This window comes from Pomacea canaliculata, linkage group LG3, assembly GCF_003073045.1.
Source record: "Pomacea canaliculata isolate SZHN2017 linkage group LG3, ASM307304v1, whole genome shotgun sequence".
Classification (NCBI taxonomy): Eukaryota; Metazoa; Mollusca; class Gastropoda; order Architaenioglossa; family Ampullariidae; genus Pomacea; species Pomacea canaliculata.
In genome coordinates, this window is record NC_037592.1 from 20779865 (window position 1) to 20803012 (window position 23148).

Here is a 23148-nt window from a genome sequence, read left to right on the forward strand (position 1 = left end):
CATCGTCACCAGTTAACATCAACATTTCATATTTCCACCTTTCAATGGCACATCACGAACTTGTATTACTGGACTGTTGGCAGACGATTTTTTACTAAAACGAGGCATGATACTATAAATAAGCTTCCAGTTTATTCCTATTTCAGATTAACTACTAAAACGATGCATATTTGTACAAGGCTTCTGGTTTCTTCACATTTCAGATAACTACTAAAATGAGGCATGCTACTACAAAGCTTCCGGTTTAGTCACATTCTTTGTTAAGGCTCGCCGAGCCTAACAGCGTTGGCAGCGTTAGTCTTGGCAGACAGCAATCCACATGTACACGTCCTTGGTCACACACACCACACGGAGTATTAGCCCTTTGAAGGGGAAAGGGGAGGTCACTGCTAAACCTCGATTATGAGTCGCTAATTACCGTCCTTGGATAGGAATAACAGCATGCGAAGCTTGACCATCAACGTGCTTTAAAGTGTCTCCAAATAGAGGTGTAAAAATCATCACAGAGGTATAATACATAAAACTACAAGATTTGTATTTCAACTTAGTGTTTTACCTCCTTGAAAGTCAAATTATACTGACAACCTCTAAAAGATTGAAATTTTGTACAGTTCAGCAGAGAATGCACATGGTTTTAAAAAATATGTGTTGCTGTTGTAGCTATATAGATGTGTGATACCACCATTACTGTTGTGTCTTTCAGATTAGCAATGTTGCGTCAAGCAGCCAAGAGGAAACAAGAGAAATGTGCCTCAGAAGTGAAAGAACTGACAAAAACAGACCATGCTGTCAATTTACATCCAGAAGCAATACCTTTAGGTACAACACCATATCAGAATGAGGAGGAATGGCGTGTGGAGCGACAAGTTTTGGGTGGAGAAGATGAAATCTTGGAAAAATTGGCTCAGACTGTGGTATGTGGTAATAGTTTTCTTCATATGTAAAATCATTCTCATATTTGTGACTTTGATTCTGAGACAGCATTATAAAGCAAAATTTGTTTTTATAGTTAAATTGTAATATATATATAGAAATAAATTATCTTTCATATGTTGAGTTATTTCCATCCTAAAGAAATCAGGTCTGGTTTAGAGAACTTACTAGATGAGGTACTTACCTCCTTTAGGACGTCTGTTTAGTTTGGTTCTCACTGCTATTTCTCTTCTGAGTGTGTTGAGCACACAACCGAAATGTAGGCTTACCTGAAACCGAATCTTGCCTTACATTTGAATTGTGGTCTGTACCACAGCTTAAATTATATCATAGAAATTATTATAGGACATAAAAATGAATACAGGAATATGAAATGATGAAAAAATCATCAAATAAAAATTTTATTCCACAGTGAAGATAAAAGAAAATGTGGCTTTGTGTGTAAAATGTGGGAAAGGGTGGGGGGAGTTGGGAAAGTAAGGCAGTGAGGGAAAAGAGAAGGGTGCCAGATTGTGGTCTCTAAAACCTGATTCTATAAAGACTGAAAGGTTACATGGCTTCCTTAACTGTTAATAGCAACAAATAGGTGAGAGAGTTGATGACAATTTTTTTTTTATTATTCTTTAAGTAAAACTGCTTTTCAAAGTTGTTTTAAAATTGTAAGAAATTTTTAACTGCCTTTCTTTGTTCAGGTAGGCAATGCCAATGTTCTTTATATAACAGGATACATGATATATTTTAATAAGCATGTTTCTCACTTCTGTCATTCTGCATAATGTGAGCTCCGGAAGATCAGCACCATTTGCCATGCTCTGTCCATCTCAACCACCAAACTTCTTAGATGCTCAATCGTTCTGTCTAGACTACTGCATCTCTTTTCTTACTGGCTGTCCATATTACCTCATCCACAAGCTTCAGAAAGTCCAGAACTCAGCTGTTTGTCTTGTTTTCCAGACTCACAGATCTGAACATGTCACACCACTTCTTCACTCTCTTCATTGGCTACCAGTTAAAATTAAATAGACTACAAGCTCACAACTCTGTGCTATGGTTTCTTTGAAGGTTAATTGCCCAACTACTTTGCTGAAATCTTGCATGTCCACACTCCTGCCTGAAATCTTTGCTCCTCAATAGACTCCTGCATTCTACCCCTCCCTCCACAAAGACAGTCACATACGGACAACGGATTTTCTCCCTTTGTGCTGCTAAGCAGTGGAACTCACATTCACCACTCTGACTCAAAGGCTACATTCAAACACTCTCTAAAAACATATCTGTTCACAAAGTACTATCTCTGAATTACTATTCTTAACTCCCTGGCAATACTGTCTGTCATGCTAACCATCATGTAATGAATCTATCTTTACTTTGTTTACAGTACCTATATCCCTTCATACCTTCATTGCTTTACGTTCTATTCTTGTACCTCATCTTTATGTTGTTCAGTGTCCCTCTACATAGCTCACTGTCCACTAGCTGTTATGTTTCCTTTATCATTATCATTTTGCGTCATGATGCTGCGTGTTATAAGTTCACATTATGAGTATTTTTGGGGAAGGGAGGGATGGTGAGACATGGCACATTACAAGAGAGACAATCGCAGTTTCCTACTGTTAGTATAGTTCTGTTGTCAAGACTTAGCAGTGAGTAGTTTCTTTTCACATTACCTTTTAATGATTTCTTCTTGATGAGTCAGGTAATTTTTAAATTTGATACTTTTGTAGGCCTGCAGTTGCCTTAAAATGTCATACACATACTTTGTAATTAGGCATTCAGCAATTTCATATTTGCAGACTTTATATTCTTCATTTACATTTTTCCATCTTTAAAATAATTGTAAGCATGTGTGCATTGTGATATGGATATTAAGATAATGTCACAGCTGATTGCTTCTACAGAAACCACTGTCTCAAAAGAAGAAAAATGCTGCATCCATCAATGCTGTGAGCAGACGTCCAGCTTGGGATGACCCTGATGATCTGGCAGTGTAAGTTCAGAAAACATGATAAATTGTGAGAACACATCTTGCCACTTATAACAAAAGTAGTGAAATGAATTTCTTCTATGAAATATAGACATAAGGATATTTAAATTCTAACTACAGTCTCAACTTGTTACCATGATGCTCATTCGCACCTTTGCATGTCATTATTCACACCATGTATTTAAAAAAGCTTATCATATTACTTACCCCATGTAGTCAAGAAAGCTCATTTCATGTTTCTGGTCATTCATTCAAACAGAGATCACAATATATGTGAAAATGATCGGTGGTGGATGGGGGAAGTGGCAGGGATGAAATATAAAACATGAGATGACTACAGTTATAGGGTACATAACCTTCAACAGTACTGATAATCATTCACCTGGGTGTTCGGTACACACAATGCACAACTAAATATTGTTCCTATAAGACTAAAACAGCACAACATCCTTCAGGTCTTTCCTCCATGTTTGTTGTAGGGAGCAGCGCCAAATGTGGGATGACAAAATAATACAAAGTCTCTCTATATATAAACACCATATTGCACGTAACCTACCTCCTGTACCATGACACTCGCCAATCTCATCTTTTACTACACTACACTATATTACAGAATTTCCTCAGAGTTATCCCTATTTATGTGTCACATATCCTCTTTCTGTTGCTGTCCTTGCCTTTTCCCCAACATTTGTCATTTGTATTGGACAGACGGTGGTGAATCAACTGAGCTTAAAATTGAAAGCAAATGATGAAATGTTGCTGCTTAAGAACAGCAAGTGATTGAAATAACTATGGCAGTTGTCAAATAATAACATTAATGTGGGGTCCATTTGACATTGTGGTTCTGCTTAAAAGATATTTCATAATCTTCTCATTATGTGTAGTTATAGTGGGTTTTATATGTCGCAGGGTGAAAGTCAAGCGAAAGAAGAAGAAAGATGCAAAATGGAGCAAGGCAGTCGAAGAGATCAGCGGTCAAGAGTACATCAACAAGCTTAAGGCTCAGTGAGTAGCGTTTCTAACTGATGGCATGTGAGTGGGTTTTGTGTTATTGTGGCAAGATACTTCTTTTTTATTATCCTGTGAGCATCTTTCGAGAATAATTCTGGTAAGAACATTTTTGCTTAACTCTAGTGGAGTTGAGTTCTGAAATTCTTAATGTTGATGTAAAACTCAGTACAAGATACTATTTCCCCAAACCTGGGTAAATACCTATTTCCATTATCAGATTACACCAGGGATGAGATTTGTTCATCAACTGGCACAAGTACCACCTTTGATACTTTCCAGTCTGGTCTTAAAACACACCTCTTCCAGGAATGCTTTGAGTAGCTGATGGCCTTTTTTTTCTCTTTTTATACCTTCACTCCTTGTGTTCATATGTGTGTGTGTGTGCTGTGTTGTAGGTTTGTGTGTGTGTGTTGTAGGTTTGTTGTTTGACATTTAACAGTGTTAAGCTGATTGTTTATGTCAGCGCACATTGAACTTGCTGTTGGAAGGGTAGTGGGATATAGAGATGCTTTTATTATTTATAATTATTATTTTGATAGGTTGCAAATATAAGCCATTTCAGCGAGTTTTTAGAAAACTTTCAGCCATATTTTTTATGGCTTGTTTTTATGTCTGATGCATGGCTACAAGCATTATTATATACAGAAAGAGGTCAATGGCTCAGACCAGGATTGTACATGGATACATTAAGGTTGTGGAGGCCTCAGCCAATGCAAGATGTTGATTAGACATATCTGGGTAAAAACATGTCATGATTTTGACCTCTTTCTATGCATGGTAATGTTTGTATGTGCGTATCTGGAGAACAAAAGGGATATATAGATGCTGATTTTAGTAAATAATATCTTGCACAGAGATTTACCTAGCCGTAAAAAAATAATTTGCAATGTGCACCCTGCTAGGTCTTTAAATGGTTTCTGTGTGAACCTGACTGGAAATTGCCACTTGCCTTGTCACTTATGTAATTTCAGGAAAACTTCTAACCCTGTGACATTGTTTAAGGCTGAACTTCAGGGTCTATACTGCTGTGTGTGACTGGTTTCTCTTCCATTAAACTTTAGTGTGTGTGTGTGTGGCATTGTTGTAGGTGGTGTGGGTGCATGTGTGTGTGATTCATTTATTTATTTGATTCATCCCTTTATCATTGGGGTATGTGAGATTTCAGATAATGAGGATAGTGATGTCTGTTGTAAAGTGTATAGAAACTTTATCGATTGTTGTATTTGCTGATGAGAAGAATATTTGAAAAGGGCTTATACTCTGCAATGCAGTATTTTCCTTAACCATTTAGCAAGAGTGATTTTTTTTTAAAAAATGTTAATAATTGACAAATTGTAGTGAGTTAATGTTTGCAGACTGCTATTTGGATGTTGACTTTACAGGCCACCGCAGATATCTCTGTGCCCCTGTTCTTATGTTTTGTTTCTGGTGCTTGATAAAGTATCAAACATTTATTGTTCATAATAGCTAGTGAATTCTTGTCTTAGATACAATTTTATGGTTCTGTCATGTAATAGATTTGAGAATGTGACCAGTGGTACTCCATCATGGGCAAAACTGCCTTCTGAGCGTCAAGACTTGTCAGATGGTGAGTTTCTGTCTTATGTCATATGTTGATAGAATCATAACTTTGTATTCAACGCATTTCTGATATTTGATTCTGCTGACTGGTCGGTTCCAAAATCAGTCATTCTGCATGTTTGCACTTTTGTGATAGTATCTACCTCTGCTGCATTCTTAGATATTGGCTACAAGTAATGTTATAAATATCTGCAGCATAAATGCTCTTGAAGCCAATTTTTTTATTCCCAGAGGACAGTGATGTAGATCAGTTGTTGACAAGCACAGGAACCTACCTGGCAACATCATCTGCACTGTCTTCTGGTGCTTTACAAATCAAGCGGTGCCGAGATGCTAATGCAGAGGCTCCAAGCAAGGTTAGAAGGATGTGTGAGAGTGGAATGTGAGTTGTATGTATATGCATGCCTATAAAAATCATTTATTTGGTGTATTTGTATATTGTTTTGTCTTATGCTGTGAAATTTACCTCTACAGATGAAGTTACCTCATTGTGACACTGCAGCACCGCTGCATCTTTGAATTCTATAGGGAGACAATAAAAATAAACAATCAAATGCTAAGGTAATCAGGGTAGAATAGTCTTTCAGAGTGCCAGAAGTAGCATACACCTATGAACAAATGAAATGTAATATGATGGAAATTACTCTTTAATAGTTCTAAGACGTTGTAAAGGAAGCAATAAAGATGAGCTACATTTGGTGTCTGACACTATGCAGAAAGAAGGACGAACTGGTTGTTGTAATTTCTAATCATAAAATGTTTGGGTTCACTTTATTTTCTTTGTTTTGTAGAGGCATTGTTCTAAAACTTGGATAAAAATAATTAAAAATTATCTGATGTACCTGGATTAGTCAATTTTTCTCCCACAGGAAACTTTTCTGACAGTTTTGTCTGTCTGATCTTTTCTGTGTTATGCAAGTTCTTCAGCAACAGTCAATTCTGGCGGTCTATAGGACAAAGGAATGGCTTAGAAACCAGGGGGTAGGGTTTCAGGGGGCAGCCAACCCCTCAAAAAAAAAAGATGCTCAGGGGACAAGAATGTGAACATTGTTCACTGTCAGCATGGAGTCCCCCCACCCAACCCCCAAATAAAAAAAAAAAGAAAGAAAAAAAGCCAAGCATCTTCCTACACTACTGCACAGTAATAGTTGTAAATATTGTGCATGCATGCAAGTGACAAACCAAATTATCAAAAAAACCCTGTTGTAACAGGGAAAGAAGAAACCATTTCATATATCATTGAAATAACCATAGAAGACAGATAAAATTTTGCTAATGTGTGTTTTGGAAGTCAACAGTCAAGTGCATAGTGTAATATTCAAACTGTAGTGTGTCAAATTCTTGTCAGTGACATCAAGAGCCAGCAAGAATATAGCATGTCACTGTAATTTTTGCAAGGTAATAAAACATACTTTGCAACTAAAGAGGGCTAGGCAGAATGTGTGTCCAAGGTAGTCTTTGTCACTGTGACAACCAGTTAAGAACGTCAAGGGGACCTGTAATATTTCAGTAGTGTTAGTCTTCTTAAGAAAGTGGAAAATTATGTTGCACATCTTTTGATCTTGGATTTATAGGGGAGGTTGAGCAAAGTACAGTTTCACCCCAGTGCCCAAGTTCTTATGACAGCCAGCATAGATGCATCACTTCGTTTCTTCCAGGTATGTAATGTCTCTGTTGTAGATGACATCTGTGCATGTTGCTTATTTTGTGCATATCACAGTATCATCAGTGTATAATAGTAAAAAAAAATCATAAAAATAAAATTATTGGGAACATTTCTTTATTTTTTTTGCAAAACTGTTAGTGAAAATAAAACCACTTGGTACAACATTGCTGAGGACAGTCAAATCTAAATTCCCCTTAACAGAAATGTACAGGTAGTCCTCGGGTTACGAAGGTCTCGAGTTACGTCGTTTCGTGGTTACGACGCTTTATACGACGCTCATTCCGACTTACGAGGTTTAGCGTCGTAAGTCGAACTGTATGTGCACCTGATTCCACGTGTGGCGGAAGTCATAAGGCAGTCTGAGAAGGGGGAAACAGCAACAGAAATTGGCAGGTCATTAGGACTTAGTCGTTCGACTGTCGCTACGATTATCAAGGATAAAGATTGCATCCTTGAACATGGAAAGGATCTGCTCCTATGAAAGCGACAGTGATAACAAAGCGTACTGTACTGATCAATATTTTACTTTACTTAATTTTATTAATAATTATGTAGGGTACTGTGTTAGGATAGTTGTTTGGATAGGCTAAGTGTTTGCAGTACTGTACTGTTATTATGGTACAGTACTGTATGAACGTATGATCCGACTTAAGTCGAAATTCGGTTTACGATGCTGTGAAGAACGGATCAACTTTGCTAGGGACAAATGCACTCTGATGTTTTATTCTTATTTTTTCTACTTTCACTGTGGATGAGCTTCCATTCGCACACACCCTTCCATTTTGCTTCATCATAACTCTCATATATGTCGTATGCATTCAGACAATTTGAAGACCCTGTTGTAACAGGGAAAGAAGAAACCACATAGTCTTTCTTTCACAAGGGACTTATGCCTCTAAACAAGGAAAGCAACAAATCTAAACAGAATGTTTAGTTAAAGTGCAGCAAGACAATGGAACTCTCTCCCCTTCCATATCCTCCTGCCCACCATCAAATCCTTAAAACATTTCTTCCATGAGCATTACTCATAACAGCAGTCTACATAATGTTAGTCCATCCTGTAACTCTTTCTGACATTTTCTCTATCAATTGACTAGTCCACCTGCTCGTTTCCCTCTGCAGATTCACAGCACTCTCAATCATAATTGTTACCTGATTTCTCTTTGCCTGTTCTGTTTGTCGTTTATTACTTGTTAGTAGTGTTGAAATACCTTCTCATAATCAACAAATGCAATTATGCAAGAAAAAAGGAGTTCTACGTTTTGTTTGGCAAATTGTGCATTATTGAGGTCTGCCACCTCTATCACTATGCTTTTCTATCACAAGATTGCATTAAGTGTATAAAGCATGTACTTGTGTTGAGTGGCAGAAGGTAGACAGGTAAACTATTCTGTCAGCTTGGGGTATTTGTCTTTGTGCTGTTGCACATATTTGTGGGATCGCCGCAGTTTTGTGTTAACATATTTATAATTTTGCAGGTTGATGGGAAGAATAACCCAAAGATTCAGTCTGTGTTTTTGGACAACTTCCCCATTATGTCTGCCAGTTTTAGTGCTGGAGGTCTAGAGGTTATCATGGGATCCAGGCACTGTAGCTTTTACTGGTATGACATGATGGCTGGAAAAGTGGTCTTTGTGCCAAAGATAAAAGGTAATCAATAACAGGTAGTACTGTGAAACCTGTAGTGTGAACAACCTCTGACCATCTAGGAATATTTTATGTCTGTTTGATTCACTATTCGTCACAAAAAGCACTTGCTATTTGTGTTAATTTCTAATACACTGTTGATTTCATTATGAGAGTTTCTGTATTCCATTTTTTGATAAAGGTGTAGTTCAGCTTTAGTTGATGTCCTTTCATTTCAACTAAAAAGATCCACATTCATTTCCATGCAGCTTACCTTTAAGCTTGCAAGTGTGCCACACTTTTTGTGTCTTTATAAAAACTTTTAAATTAGCATAGATCTAAATGACTACAGCTGGAATGACTAATAGTAATTACAAAAAGAACAAACGACAGCTGTGTTGCAGTTTAAATGACTGACATGGCAGTGTTTGTAACGTGTTTGGTACTGTTTGTGAATAGTGTAAGGATGTTTTACTGTTTTAGGTAAAATGATGTTAATCATGTCAGATGCTTGTAGTGTTATTTGCAGAGCAATTTTGCTGTTCCAGGTTTAGGTGAGAGAAACATGGCAAGGCTGAAGGTGACACCAGATGGTCAATTTATTGTCTTTCTGGGAGACTGTGGCCAGATGCACTTGTTATCTGGAAGGGTATGTCTTTACTTAGCTGATTTCCACCATAAGATGACTTCACTTTTGTAAACTCTGAGGTTCTGGATAACACTTCTCATTTTATTCCTTATCTGTGATTGTCCAAGCCCAAGTAATTGAAGCCAGCAGTGGTCACCTGCTTATCTGATCTCATTTTCTTTTCAAGTTTGTACTGTTGTGCTGGTTACCAATTTTGTTAACTCAGCATTAATCTCTTCTCCAAATCATAATACTAGGATGACATGCTTATGAGCTCAGATCTCATTTGCATTTTCCATTAGTGTCACAGTTTCAGCCAGTTTTAAAAACTTTTTCATCCCACACCCTTTAATTACAGCACATTTTTAGTGTTTTATGTAAAGTGATACACTAAGGAGTACTAAGAAGTACTGAGTTACCGAGTAATAAATTTTCTTAGGTGTAATAGGCTTTCTAAATGCAATACTGATGGACATTGCGAGTTTGATCACAAAAAATGTCATAATAAAGATGTCTTTTTTTTCAGACAAAAGAGTGGATCCACACATTCAAGATGAATGGTACTGTGGAGGACGTGGCATTTTCTGCTGATGGATGTCACATGTATTCCACAGGAGGTACTATTAATGTATCCTACTTCCCCTGTTTGGAATACAGACCTTTACTGGGCCCAACTGTTTTATTTGACAGCAACTCTCATAATCATGGGCAGTCTGGTGGCGCAATGGTTAGCGCCTGTCTCTAACAGTATGAGGGTTGGCTGTCCTAGGTTCTGCTCTTCTTGGGCATGCTATTCTTTCTCTGCATGTGGCATCTGTTTACAGGGCTGGGTGCCTTGGTTGCTGTTTCCAGTTCCACCCTTCAAACTCTCATAATCACATCACATAACACAAAAAGAGGGCAGCATGAAAAGAAAGTTCTGTGTGACAGATTTCATAGAAAGACATTTTTTGTGCTGTCACAAAGACATTAGAATATCTGTAACCCAGTGTATTTTGATATTTACAGCAGTTATAACATAGAATCATAGGTTTAAAAATCCATAAAAATTTATGGAATGATGTTTAAAAAGCAGTAACTAGCATGTACAGGGTGTTAGAATGTGAGTGAATTGTCATAAAACTATGTCTCAATCACATCAGCTTGTGTATTTATTGTATGGCATGTATCTATATAGATTTCTTTTAATGTGCTGCAGGAGATGGCCAGGTCTATATCTGGGATCTCAAAACAAGAGACTGTATTCACCATTTTGTGGATGATGGATGTGTTCATGGAACTTGTCTTGCACTGTCTTCAGACTCTCAGTATTTGGCTTGTGGGTGAGTAGATGCACTTGAGGTAACAGCATTGTGTTTTCATACTTAGCAGTTTCTGCATTTGTTTTAGAACATTATCCAGGACTGTAAGTTAGAACTTTCCTTTGGCATGAATGGTACTTAGGCCCTTTATGTGGGCATTGTACCTTAAGCAACACTTTATGCTTGGATAGCTGCACACAGTTCATCATTGAGTTTATAAACAATAAAAAAATGAATAAACGCTTGGTGTTTAAGACTATAATACAGGATCTATCCTGTATAGAATATAACCTACAGCCTACTGTTGTGTAGATAACCCTAGCATTTATGCTCTTTTTTTCCACTAATATAAATGAAGTGTAAGAACAAGTGTTTGTGAGTGTGGTTCTCAGTGATGCTTATGGACACTCATATCCATGCTTTTTCTGCAGAGTTTTATACCTGTGTTGTTGGGCACTGATTTATGCTTGTTACTACTTTGATTTAATGTTAAAGTCTGTGTAAGTACTGATGCTGTAATGCTCTTGTGAATATTATGTTCTGGTGGCTAAATACATAACTAATTTTCCCACGAAACAATAAAGTTGCATCGAGTACACTAAAAACCCTTTTATTAACTTTTCAGTTCGAACACTGGTGTGGTCAACATATACAATACCAAGGACTGTCTTTCCTCTGCGTCACATAAACCACTGAAGTCCATCATGAACCTCACTACATCCTGCACTTCATCAGTCTTCAACCCTTCAACAGAAATTTTGGGCCTGGCTTCAAATTTCACAGAAAAAGCCATCAAGCTGGTGAGAGAGTTATCTGTGCACATCCATTTCTGATCAAAAATTTGTAACAAATGTTTGAAATATACGCCCAGTGTTTAATTTGGCTAGGAATTGAAGGCATGTTAAAGCACGCTTAAATATACCTTACATGAATAGTTTGCCAGTATTTTGGTTTTGGCTATCATGCAATGGAAGGTAGCATTTATGGGAATTCTAGAAGTGATGGCCTTGGTCTTCCTTAAAGTTCTGTACCAAATGAACAAGCAAGTTGATGATAAACTTTTCAAGGCTTAAGAAATAACCTGCCCATATAAGTCATGTGAGTTCATTTCTTATCACCAGCATCATTTGTGGTGCTTGTTTACAAAGCCCTAGCTTGCCATGATATAATCATAACTGCTTACTTGGCTGTTTGTTGACCCCCTAAGAACTTAGTACAATTGTGTGCTTGCAATTATATAGAACATGTACAAGACTACTTTTTAAATGTGCCAGGTTCCAGCTAGAAACTGCTCACTGACACATGCATAATAGTTAATCTGTCAAGTGTTAATGGAAAATATGTCTTTGATGTATTTCTCGTGGATGGGTGTGTCTTGGCACTCAAAGGGAATTTAAAACTGTGCATCTAAAATACTTCCATTGCTTGCCAAAGGTGATCATAGCATGTTTGGTTCTTGCTAGGTTCACTTGCCATCACTCACAGTTTTTTCCAACTTTCCTGAATTTAATGATACAAAGCTTCACATCCCATGGACAATGGACTTCTCTGTCAACAGTGGTTACATGGCTGTTGGTAATCACAAGGGAAATGCACTACTGTATAGGTATGTTATGGTTTGTTGTAAGCATGTTCCAGTTGTTTTTATAAATACAGGAATATTACCATTCTTGATAGGATTTTGTAATGTTGCTGCATTTAGATGTTTAATTTGGACATTTGTGAGAAAAACATTAGTTACTTTGGGTCTTGGAACTCTGAGAAAATTTTTCTAGAATATGCTCAGTTCTTCTCATAGATAAAATGGTTGTAAAAAGTACATTAGAAAAAGCTGTAAAATGTCTGTGCTTCAAAATAGCTATTTAATTTGTGGTTCCATTTTTGACACAGTAGACCCCACAAGAAAACCATTTAAAGTTAGTTGAGACATTCAGGTGTGAATTGCATGCTAGTTTTTGTGTGCCCGTTTATTTTTCTCAAATGTGTGTACCGATACAAATGTTGAGGAATAGTTGCACTGTGAAGATTGTTTGCATTCCAGGTTGCAACACTATGGAAGCTACTAAGCAGCTGAAGTGAATGACTTCAAAAGAGTAGTGCACAAAAAGAAAGCAAGAAACAATGTATATATTGTTCATTTGATGGCAAGTTTTTAACATGGAGTGCCAATCAGAAAAACAGTTTCTTCAAATGTGCTTTTAATGCATGCTTTCCTGTAGAATATTAATAAATTTATACACAAGTAACTTTGGTACGTGTTTGTCATGCCATACTTGTGGAAACCATGATGGCCTAGTAGCTGGCCATCAGTCAGCATCTACTACTGCATCTTGAAGGTTTTTAGTAACTTCTGAAATATCTTCTTCCTCCTCTTTATTATTGTCATCGTCGTCGTTGTCATCCTCCTCCTCCTCCTCATCTTCCTCGTCATCTAACCACAACAAAGTGCAAAGGCTGAGAAAAGACTATAATTTTTAAGGTATTTTTTTGTTGTTGCGATTAGTAGAATTTTTTTTTTAAGTTTTAAAAAGGTCATTTTTAAGCATCCCCCCCCCCCAAAAAAAGGGGTCATGCTATATATGTCAGGTAAAACAAGGGGTCTGAGGAAGAGAAGGAAACAATTGAATAAACTCACCTTCATATGCTCTGTTTCTGCTAAAGGGAACTGAATAGCCACCAAATACGAAGCCACCACGTGCACCATCTTCCATTTCATCATCTTCATCCATCATCTGTTGTCGACCATAATCATAGCGGCGTGCTGAGAGAAATTTACAGGAATTTTTAAGCACGAAACTAGCTGAGCCACGAACTTCTTCCTGGTTCCAAATAACTGAGGTGGGGGATAGGGACGTGGGGACCAATGTGGAACCAGATCCAGTCTGGCAGAATATAGAAAATATCAAATCTGAAGATATTTAACTGTTGTCTTCATTATTAAATGCAAATTAAATAATCCAAAGAACAACATAAATGAGGCCCCAGAAAAGTAATTAGCTAAAATCAATTGTCAAATTTAAAGGATGGTTAATTACATAACATGCTCCACTGTAGCAAGGATGCTATAGTTTATGAATAAGCTAAAACTTAATTGATGTGTCTATGCTATGAAACCACCAACACAACCAGTCTAGACATTGTAAAGATTTTGCTTACTAGACATGCTGAGGTCCTTCACTTCTGTAGTATCAAGGCCACACTTGGGACATGGTAAAAGCTGCCCCTTTGTATATTTGACACCTTTGCGCCTGACATGGTCTTCACAATAGCATGACTTAAAAAAAAAGAAAACCGAAAGATAAGCAGTTTTGAAAAAAATGCTCCCCAACAACTTCTTCCAGCAAAAAAAAAAAAAACAACAAGAAGCCTGTGTGACTGTTAATGCTAACATTTAGTAATTTCTACATACTTTTTTTTTTTAAAGGAAGCTGACTTTAATAGCTATAAATGTCACTTTCACAATGTTCACTAAGCAAATATATCAAGACTGGCAAAAGATAAGACTATCATGGAAACTGCAAGGAATATGTTAACATATTAGTTAAATTTTAAAATAGATATTGTTCATTACCTTACATCTGAGGCAGGAATATTGTCCAAGACGATTGCATGATAAACCTGTCAAATGTGTGATATCGATGAATAGACTGTCTCATATGTCATTAGCATTAATTTTGTACCCCAATACAGTGAAAAATGGTTCAACAGAGGGAGGTGTGGACAAGGTAAAAGCAAATACAGAAGCATAACTGCTAGGGTTGCTGGCACTGCCTGTACTTATCACTTACCTACCCTGGGTCAAACCATTCTTTCCTGTAAGGTTTTGCCTTTAAATGAATTGCCACTAACAAAAATTAGACACTCTGAGCATTGCTACAGTGGCAAACATATCTGACATATATTGCTGTAGTATAGGATTTCTCGTTGGTAAATAATAATCATACTTAAATGAATACTTCTAGTGGCATGTGAGGACTTAAATTTGATTAAAATCATACCTCCAAAATCACTGGCAAAGCAATGCTATCTGTTGCAAGTACTAAAATATGTCACAGAGTAGAATTTAAAGATATGTTTTATGCTATTTGTTGAAATTTGTGTTTGACACAAAGCATATAGGTCATTTTCTGAATTTTTTAAAAACCCCAAAACATACATTTGAAGTTCTCTGCCTCAACCACTTGACAGCTAGCCTGATGCTCAAACTGGTCATCTTCACAAAGAAAGCTGGCACAAAAACTGCATCTGAAGATACGGCCACCTATGTGCACCAGGATATATACCAAACAGAGTGATTACACGTCATATAGGTGATGCATTTAAGGTACATCCAAACTATAACTAGATAAGATAGTAGTTGGTCTTCAAGTTAGCAGAAGTTATTTCTCACAAAAATGCTATGGGTTAATTGTAATAAAGAACAGTTCAATAATTTTCCCAAGGGGCCGTATGAGAAATTGGAATGGTTTTAGAGGGCCGGACTAATATAGTTAACTCAGTTTTACCCAATACTGTACATATAGTATATATACTGGCGGGCGGACCAGCGGGCGGGCCGGTCAGAGACAGGAGGTCTGATCTAGATGGTGGTATTGAAGTACCCACCATGCTCCCATACTCCTCTCTTGCACTCAAAGCAGAGGGCATCTTGTAGTGGACATAAGCAAGCATGTGTCTGAAGGCACTTGCGTCCGTGACATACCCAAGCTTCACAGAAATCGCAGATTGCACCCTATTTGATAAGAGACAGTATAAATGATTAGGTTTTGCAGAAAACAGGATAAGCAATGTGAATTACAAAATGTTGAATAACATATTCTAATATACAGCTGTGCAAGCACAACCGGGTAAAAATGCCATTTTACTAGTGTTCAAGGCAGACAACTCACCACCATCGCCAGTCCTGTGGTGAAGGTGCCACCATGTTTGATTACACAATCTCCTGACTTCATCATGCACTTAGTCTTACCTATAAACATAAAAATGTATATTTTTCATATACATAGAATGTTGTAGATTGATGCATACATCTGTGTGCATAAATATATCATTTTCAGAATTTGTTCAGCCATGAAAACAAGCATGCATATTATAACATGACAAAATTGTTATTAATCTTGAATATTTAATTGATGTTAACAAATAAGCACTGTTTAACACTATAGTTGGTGAACTTATATAATTCTTAAACTTTAAGATTGTTTTTTCCAGTCATCTGACAATATTCTGTAAACATTCTGAGAACAAAAAAGTGCTTCAAATCGGATGCACATGAACACTCATATCATATCAAACAACATTGTACTAACCACAGTTGCCACATGCTGGAAGACGTTGCAATGCCCCACAGAAATAACAAAAGGCTCTATTCTTCTGTGTTCTGTGATACATTAAGAGAAAAACTATAATTTGGCTGCATGTTTCACACACACAGAATGATAATGATTTGATTCAAATGTTTTCATTGATTACTCACTAAATAACATAGCAGTTAACATTTAACAACAGTTAACAGTTAATTGCATGTGTACTGAATAGAGTGCCAGCACTGTCAGAAGCATCTAGTCTTACTTTCATGACTTACCTTTTGCACTGGTCACATTCCTGCAACCAAACAAAAGTGATTACTGTTAAATTGTGACTGCTGATATGATACTTTGTATCATTAATCACAGATTACAGAGCACAGACTGAATAATGCAGAGGCAAGCTAAATCTACTGGTGTGTCCTGTCTTGGACTGACACACAAGTATGCTTTGGCGAGAGGCTTATAAAGTTGGCATTTAGCAGTAGAACATTAGCAAAGACTATAATTCTTTGTTTTGTTACTATCCATTTATTTAATGGCTTTTCCTGATGCTATTAATAGCTTTGGAAAAAGCCCCCATCCATCTTCCACCCCACTTGACATAGAGACCAGCTTGCTTACACTAGTTCTTTATTCTGAGCCCCCACTAACATTAACGAGCTGATGGCCTATACAAATAGTACATTTTTTCCCATGCAATCATTGTGATTTCCTTTCTTTCATGTACTAATACTAGAACAGCTCTTTACTTCAAAAGGAAATTATTTTTTGATATCTTGTACATATATTTATGCCAACAGTACAGTCACATCCTGCCTAACCCCACAGATGTTAATGTCACTGCAGCAAGTTGATCAAATAGAACATCAATGAGAGAAGAGCACAGGCCCACAGCAGCCACCACCAGAATAAGAAATGAAATATATACAGTGTTAATGGCAGCACTCTTCACTGATCTTATTTCAAGCAATGGTAAACAATGACAAAAATAGCATAAAAAAAGTAGATCAGGCTAAGTTGTACTGAGTTGACCAAGGGAGGAAGAAAGCAGTAATTTGCATAGATTTGCTATGGGTTGCAACAGATAATAGTTGTTCATATTGTCAAATTTGTTTTATAACATGGTTAAACAGAAGTAAAATGTATGATCCCATTGTAAGAGAAATAGAGATGCGCAGACTCTACAGAGAGGAGGAAAGTGTGAAGTTGTGTGGTATTAATGAACTGGGCGATAGCGTTATTTATTTCTTTTTTATATCATTAAAATAAAACCCTGTTAAGTTATGTTGACTTTAAATTGAAGCTTCGTCCATCTTTGTTGTGATATCGATTGAATGGAGTATTAACTGCTTATCCCCTAATATTAAATTTGTAGCTAATGCTGGTTTGCGCAATAGATTAACGGCCCAACGGTGTTTAGACAGAAATGTGCAGCTGGCACCGGCAGCAAATCCCCTTATTAGGAGGTTCTTGTCTCGTATCAAAGGCAGACACCACCAAAAATGGAACACAGCTTTGATACCAGTGAAACAATAATGGCAGCAGATCTTTCCTTTTACAAACATTTAAAAAAATCAAAAAAGGACGTACCATCAGTTGATTGCAAAATCTGTCTGCAAGACTTTTCTCATGATGAGCGTTCCTTATATCACGCTGTCTTTCTTTTTGTTTTTCTGCCTTTTTTCGGGCTCCTGTTTTTTTCTTGGGCATAGTAATAAGTTCTGTATCTCTGCATGTAAACCAAGAGTTCGGCAAAACCCCCCTACTTTCACTGTTGGTTAGTTCTGTCCAGCATGGGTTCCCTTAACCGGAAAACATTGTTATTTCCGGTGCGCATGCGCAATATGTAATTTCTGATGTCGGACCAGAGAGCCGTATGTGATCTGCTTTCTTGCGTTTTCATTAGGGTATTTTATGACTTACTGATGCATGGGGACAAGTAGGCATCCAACAGCTTAAATGGGACTGCAGCCGTTAGAGTTCGCGGACTGTCTTACTGACAGTCCTCTTTTCCGCACCAAACTTCAGGAACATGAGCGCGAGCTAGAGCGGACAAGTAAAGCGATCAAAACTCTAATTCATCATGGGAAGCAAGTGTTTGAAGCAGCAAAACGTAAGTAGGACTACTTTGGTAACTTGAACGAAGCATATCTTTCATATTTTAAAGACTAGTTTTATTAAGGCTGATTATTTACCAATAGTAAGACATTAATAAACGCTTGTTACAGGTGTCATCAAATGCGGAAGCGGTGGAACGTTTTCCTAAATTCTGTGCGTTCATTTGCCTGCTTCCATCAGAAGATAATGTTGAAATAGAGAAAATCCGTTTATTGGTGCCGTTTAAACACTAAACAAAATATTAAAACAGTGGAGTCCCAATAAGAACAGTAGACGATTTCAGATGCAGCTTTTGTGTCTGTGCAAGTGGCACCGTCTTTTTCGTTAATACCATACCGAATAGTTCACTTTTTTCTTCTGATATTGACAGATAATTGCAAAATAGGTGTTTTCTTTAAATTTCATACATTTACACGCAGACATTTCTCCGTTGCAAAGTACGCGTTTCTCACCTGTAATTAAGGCGTGGCACAGAAGCCCATTTGAGGGCGGAGAAAACGGTCTTACGTCACTCTAGTGTCACGTCGCTAGCTGTGGCAGTAGTTTGCTAGGCGTGCAATAAGATTCCATCAACAATTTTCAACTTCTGTCCGCCGGAATATAAATGTTTTGTTTAAAATTTCTTTACAGCCTTGAAGCCAATAAACTAAAAGTCTTATGAAATTTGGAAAACCAGTGCATTTCAACGAGCAAACAATGAAGGCAAACACCAACTGTTAAATGCATTCACCTTTATCAAATGCTGCAACAGATGCTGCATCTTAAAATAACCACAAAAATTAAAATAAGGATGCCTTAGGGCAAATTTCTGGAATCAAACACTCTGCAAACTTTTTATACGAGTACTAGAAAAATTCATGGAACAAATGATGTGGGAGAGATTTGTTCACCAAAAAGATGCATATCTGCATGTGCATGTACACACACACACTTAGACAACATGCAGAAGGGGTGAACTATACTAGACTTCCCAGCAGCCCTCAGTTTCAGTGTAAGATATGTGTTGGCTTTAAGGTCTGAAGTGTTTGTTGGTCAGTGGGAAATGGACAGATGAGGTTAGCAAACAGAACAACTGAGTGATGCAGCAAGCACTTGGATCCTTAAGTCTTGGGTTTTACTCAGAAGCCTTATTTTTCTACAGTGTTTTTTTTTTTTTTTACTTCACTGCAACAAAATGCCAATTGTATGTGACATTGTGAGTTTTGGGGAGTATACTTCAGTGACTCTTCTCTTTAAAAGTAGAATTTATTATTAATTGTTAGTTGGGAAGTATTTAGTTTCTGAGGTTGTCTTCATTCAGGTAGAGCACAACAATGCTCCTAAAATTGTACTTTTAACAGTAAACATTTTTCTTTACTTTGCTTGTCAGATATGCTTGTTCAGCATGAATAGTCTATAGATATAGTCATTTATAGAATGTCCTTAAAACTGGCAGTTCTTTTTTTTAAAAGACACTTTTGTATGTTTCTAAAGCTGAATTTAAAAAGTTTTGAGGTATGGGTAATAACCTCTGACTGAAATAGTCAAATCACGAACAGTATTGAAAGATATTTTCTGCATGCTTGTAAAAGATTTTCTTCTGCATGCTGTGATACTTAACTCCATTTTAAAATTGGCTAAAAGAAACCCTACATATCAAAGACTAAATTTAAATACCTGCTATGTGTGTTATTAGAAATTGCTAATTCTATCCAGTTATTGAGGTCAAGTAGATGCAGTATGTCTTCTGTCAAAAAAAAAAAAAAGTCAGTTAATTATCTATTTCTGTAATTGTTATTTACGTGATGATTGTTTTTTTTTTTTCTTTTGCTACAGAGCTTTCCAAGGCACAGAAGACATTTGCTAAAGATTTGCGAGAGTTTAATTTTGAGTGCATTGACCAGCAGACAGATGATGAAATAACTATTGGTAAGTTTAAAAAAAAACTTTCTGTACCACTCTATTAGCTTTTTTGCTATTTGTCAATTCTTTCTACATGAAACAAAACCAGTGACTTTGTAGGGAGCTTATTTCAACTTAGTTGACCACCTGGAGCCCTTGATCGGGACAAATGAATGAATCATTACAAAAAAATGTTGCACCCCACTAGGCTTTTAAGATTGTGCCTAAGATCCTGGTATTTGTGTTCAAAGTGATAATTAGTTGGAATGTCATTCTCTCCTAATTTGAAGCTTGCTTGCTGTATCTCATAAAACTGTCAGTGATATCTTTGATAAAATTTGCCATGTTCTGATTATGTTTCTTTGGAGTTTCTTTGGAGTGACCAGTAGCACATACCTGTTGTTAATGGATAAGATAAAAATCAGTATAAATGAGCCTCAGTGCTAAATGAGTGAGTTGAGTATGTAACATTCCTGTAGGTGTCCTGGGCATTTGACTTTAAAGTTCATATGTGCTTGTGTACACACACAGAATTTTTATTTATGAGATGACACCTACTGCTAATGAAAGAAAATGATAGAGGCAGGTTTACATTATTGTTGCAATTTTTGTCTGTCTTTGTTGGCGTGGCTTGCTGATAATGCATGGTGAAGTGCTTAGCAATGTATTTTATTTGTTATTATTGCTGGTGTTACTTGGATACATATGAAGGAGGAGCATATTAAGGGTTGAGGGGGGGGGGGCAGTATTATTGTGAGAATAGTTAAAGGGTGTAATCTATGATGCCACTGTTATTTGCATCACAATATCTTGTTATAACCACTTGTGCTGATTTTGCATCAACTGCATCACAGGAATGCATGTGGCACACAAAAGATGGAAATATTAAACTATCTAATAATTCCAGCCTTATGGACATGCTCATGTTGCTTTACTGAGAATGACGCATGAATGCGTGCACACACACATACATGTATACAAAACGACTTGCAAACATGTCTATGGAATGCAATAGGTGATGATGAAAGATAGGTAGCCAGCAGGTAAATGCTTCTATTTATACCACTGTTCCAATCAAAGAGCGAATTATGTAGGTATAAATCATTTTTGTTTTGGGTTGCTCATCAGGTAGTCTGTAGAATGCTTCTTTGAAAAAAACATGAAGAGTTCACAAGCCATCTGAATGGAAACAGTGCAAATCCAATGATGTAATGCTTTCAAGACCTTCAACATCATTTTTCTTGTATTGCAGATACATGTGCTTCTGTATATTGTCTTAGTCTGGCTCTTTGTGAATTGTTGAAACACTGCTATAATCATCTGCAGAAAATGATATCAGGGAAAACAGATTTCTATTTCTTTTGTGCAAGAGTATCAAATCAATTCAACTTTTCAGATTAAGATGTTTAGGAATTACAATTCTACAGAACATGTTTCAGATCTATTATTAAAGCAGATCAGTTAATACTAGTAAGTAGTTCTCTTCCCTAGATCAAATTATTCATTGCTAGGATCTACATGGTGACAAGCAGAGATGTGTGACATCCCTGATGAATGAGAAGGCAGGCAGTCACTGGGACAATAGAAAACTGTAAATGAAAACAGAAGGCAGCAGACAAGTAAATAGTCCAGTACATTGATGAAGAAACATGTATCAAATAATGGGGACAAAGCTCAAAGCAGGTCAAAGTAGAAAACCACAAATATAGAGAGCAGAAAAAAAAGTAAGATAATATGATTGAAAACTAACCTGTTTGGTGACCATAGAGTCTCAGACTGTTAATACTGGCCTGATGAAACCCCTTACGTAATTCCCCATGGTAAGTGGCAAAATCTTAGAGACATGCTACATCATATCATTCTGAAAAATCTATTTTTTTCCAATATATGAGCTTTGACAGTATTATTATGCAAACTTTTGCGTTTTAATGAAATTTAAAACATTTATGTCCATATAAATTATAAAAATGTAATTTAATTTGGTTTTTTTATTTTGCAGCCAAGTCACTTATAGAGTTCAGCAAATACATTAATGAAATTGAAGATCTACGAGAAAAAATGGTGGGTTAACAGTAACACTCATAGATACATTTCTATAAACTACCTGTGCTTACATAAATTCAGAGCACTTTTTCGTGAATGTTTTTTAATTTAAGAGACCTTGTGCACTTGTTCCATTAATCTGTTTTATTTGCATATACAGATTTATTGTCATTTTAGTAAGTCTTTAACATGCCAGCTCAATATCCAGGAAAGACAAAATGTCATAGCAGAGAGAAGTAGAGGGAAGATTATCCACATCTTTCCAGTCTATCAATTTATTTGGTAAGAGATAAGCAGCTGTGATAGTCTTTAAAAGGACATTTTTATTTGGAAAAGTTAAAACTTCATGTAGTTATTTATTTTTACTTCAAGTGCCTAAACATATTTCAGATCGAAACATCAGAGGAGCAGTTTGTGAGGCGATTAGAATTGTTCCGGAAAGACAATTTGGGAGCCGCTAAGGTGAGAATAACTTACTTCTCCAGTGTATCATGTCACATAGAAATGTTTGTAAATCACATGAGAAATCCAGTCATATGGTTTACTTTTCATTAGTAAACATTGTGATCGCTTATATCAGCATTTCACAAGTTTTAAACTTCAGAACAACATGAAGCACCGCCATTTTGTTTTGTTGGTATAAAACAGTTGGCTGCTTTTGTCATATTATCAGGAGGAGAAAAAGAACTTTGACAAGCAAACAGCTAAGTTTTGCCAATCTCAGGAACGATACCTCAACATGAAGACCCGGGCTAATGATACGCAGCTAAAAGAGGTAACATTTCTATAAAGTGGGTAAATTTAGATGAGCTTGCGTTTATAGTAGCCAACTTGCCTGCAGTCAAACTTATGCTGTCTGCAACATATAACAGTCACTTGATTGATAGAGCTTCCATCACTTTTCTTCTTTCTTCAGTGGAGGCATGTATTTTTGACAACAAAATCTGTGTGATTCAAAACAAGCTGCAGCTTAATAATTGCAAAACCAAATGTTGATTGATCCCAGCTCAGTTGATCAGTCTCGAATACTCACAATGAGACCTCTGTACTTTGCCAAACTGCACTGG

The 23148-nt window shown here is 36.7% G+C and overlaps 3 protein-coding genes across 3 annotated transcripts in view; 2 read left to right on the forward strand and 1 right to left on the reverse strand.

Moving 5' to 3' along the window:
• The first annotated feature begins 358 nt into the window (after positions 1–358).
• LOC112560909 (U3 small nucleolar RNA-associated protein 18 homolog) lies at positions 359–12980 on the forward strand. The gene is made up of 14 exons (XM_025233020.1): positions 359–508; positions 704–914; positions 2832–2920; positions 3827–3922; positions 5446–5516; positions 5741–5865; positions 7084–7167; positions 8654–8825; positions 9350–9450; positions 9956–10046; positions 10628–10751; positions 11356–11530; positions 12194–12336; positions 12772–12980. Exons 2-14 carry the CDS (start codon positions 711–713, stop codon positions 12794–12796), a joined length of 1500 nt encoding a protein of 499 aa, XP_025088805.1. The 5' UTR covers positions 359–508; positions 704–710; the 3' UTR covers positions 12797–12980.
• On the reverse strand, positions 11320–17862 carry LOC112560911 (zinc finger protein 330 homolog). The gene is made up of 11 exons (XM_025233021.1): positions 17630–17862; positions 16315–16334; positions 16040–16110; positions 15620–15699; positions 15336–15462; positions 14887–14991; positions 14302–14348; positions 13887–14004; positions 13366–13491; positions 13004–13161; positions 11320–11474 (listed from the first exon to the last, which is right to left on the reverse strand). The coding sequence occupies exons 1-10, from the start codon at positions 17747–17749 to the stop codon at positions 13037–13039; spliced, it is 939 nt and encodes a 312-aa protein (XP_025088806.1). The 5' UTR covers positions 17750–17862; the 3' UTR covers positions 11320–11474; positions 13004–13036.
• A 20-nt stretch (positions 17863–17882) lies between these two features.
• The window catches only part of LOC112559555 (rho GTPase-activating protein 26-like), a 43018-nt gene continuing 37752 nt past the window's right edge, over positions 17883–23148 (forward strand). The window contains 5 exon segments of the mRNA XM_025230887.1: positions 17883–18152; positions 19973–20065; positions 22038–22099; positions 22472–22543; positions 22755–22856. Coding sequence (XP_025086672.1) covers positions 17999–18152; positions 19973–20065; positions 22038–22099; positions 22472–22543; positions 22755–22856 — 483 coding nt within the window. The 5' untranslated portion in view covers positions 17883–17998.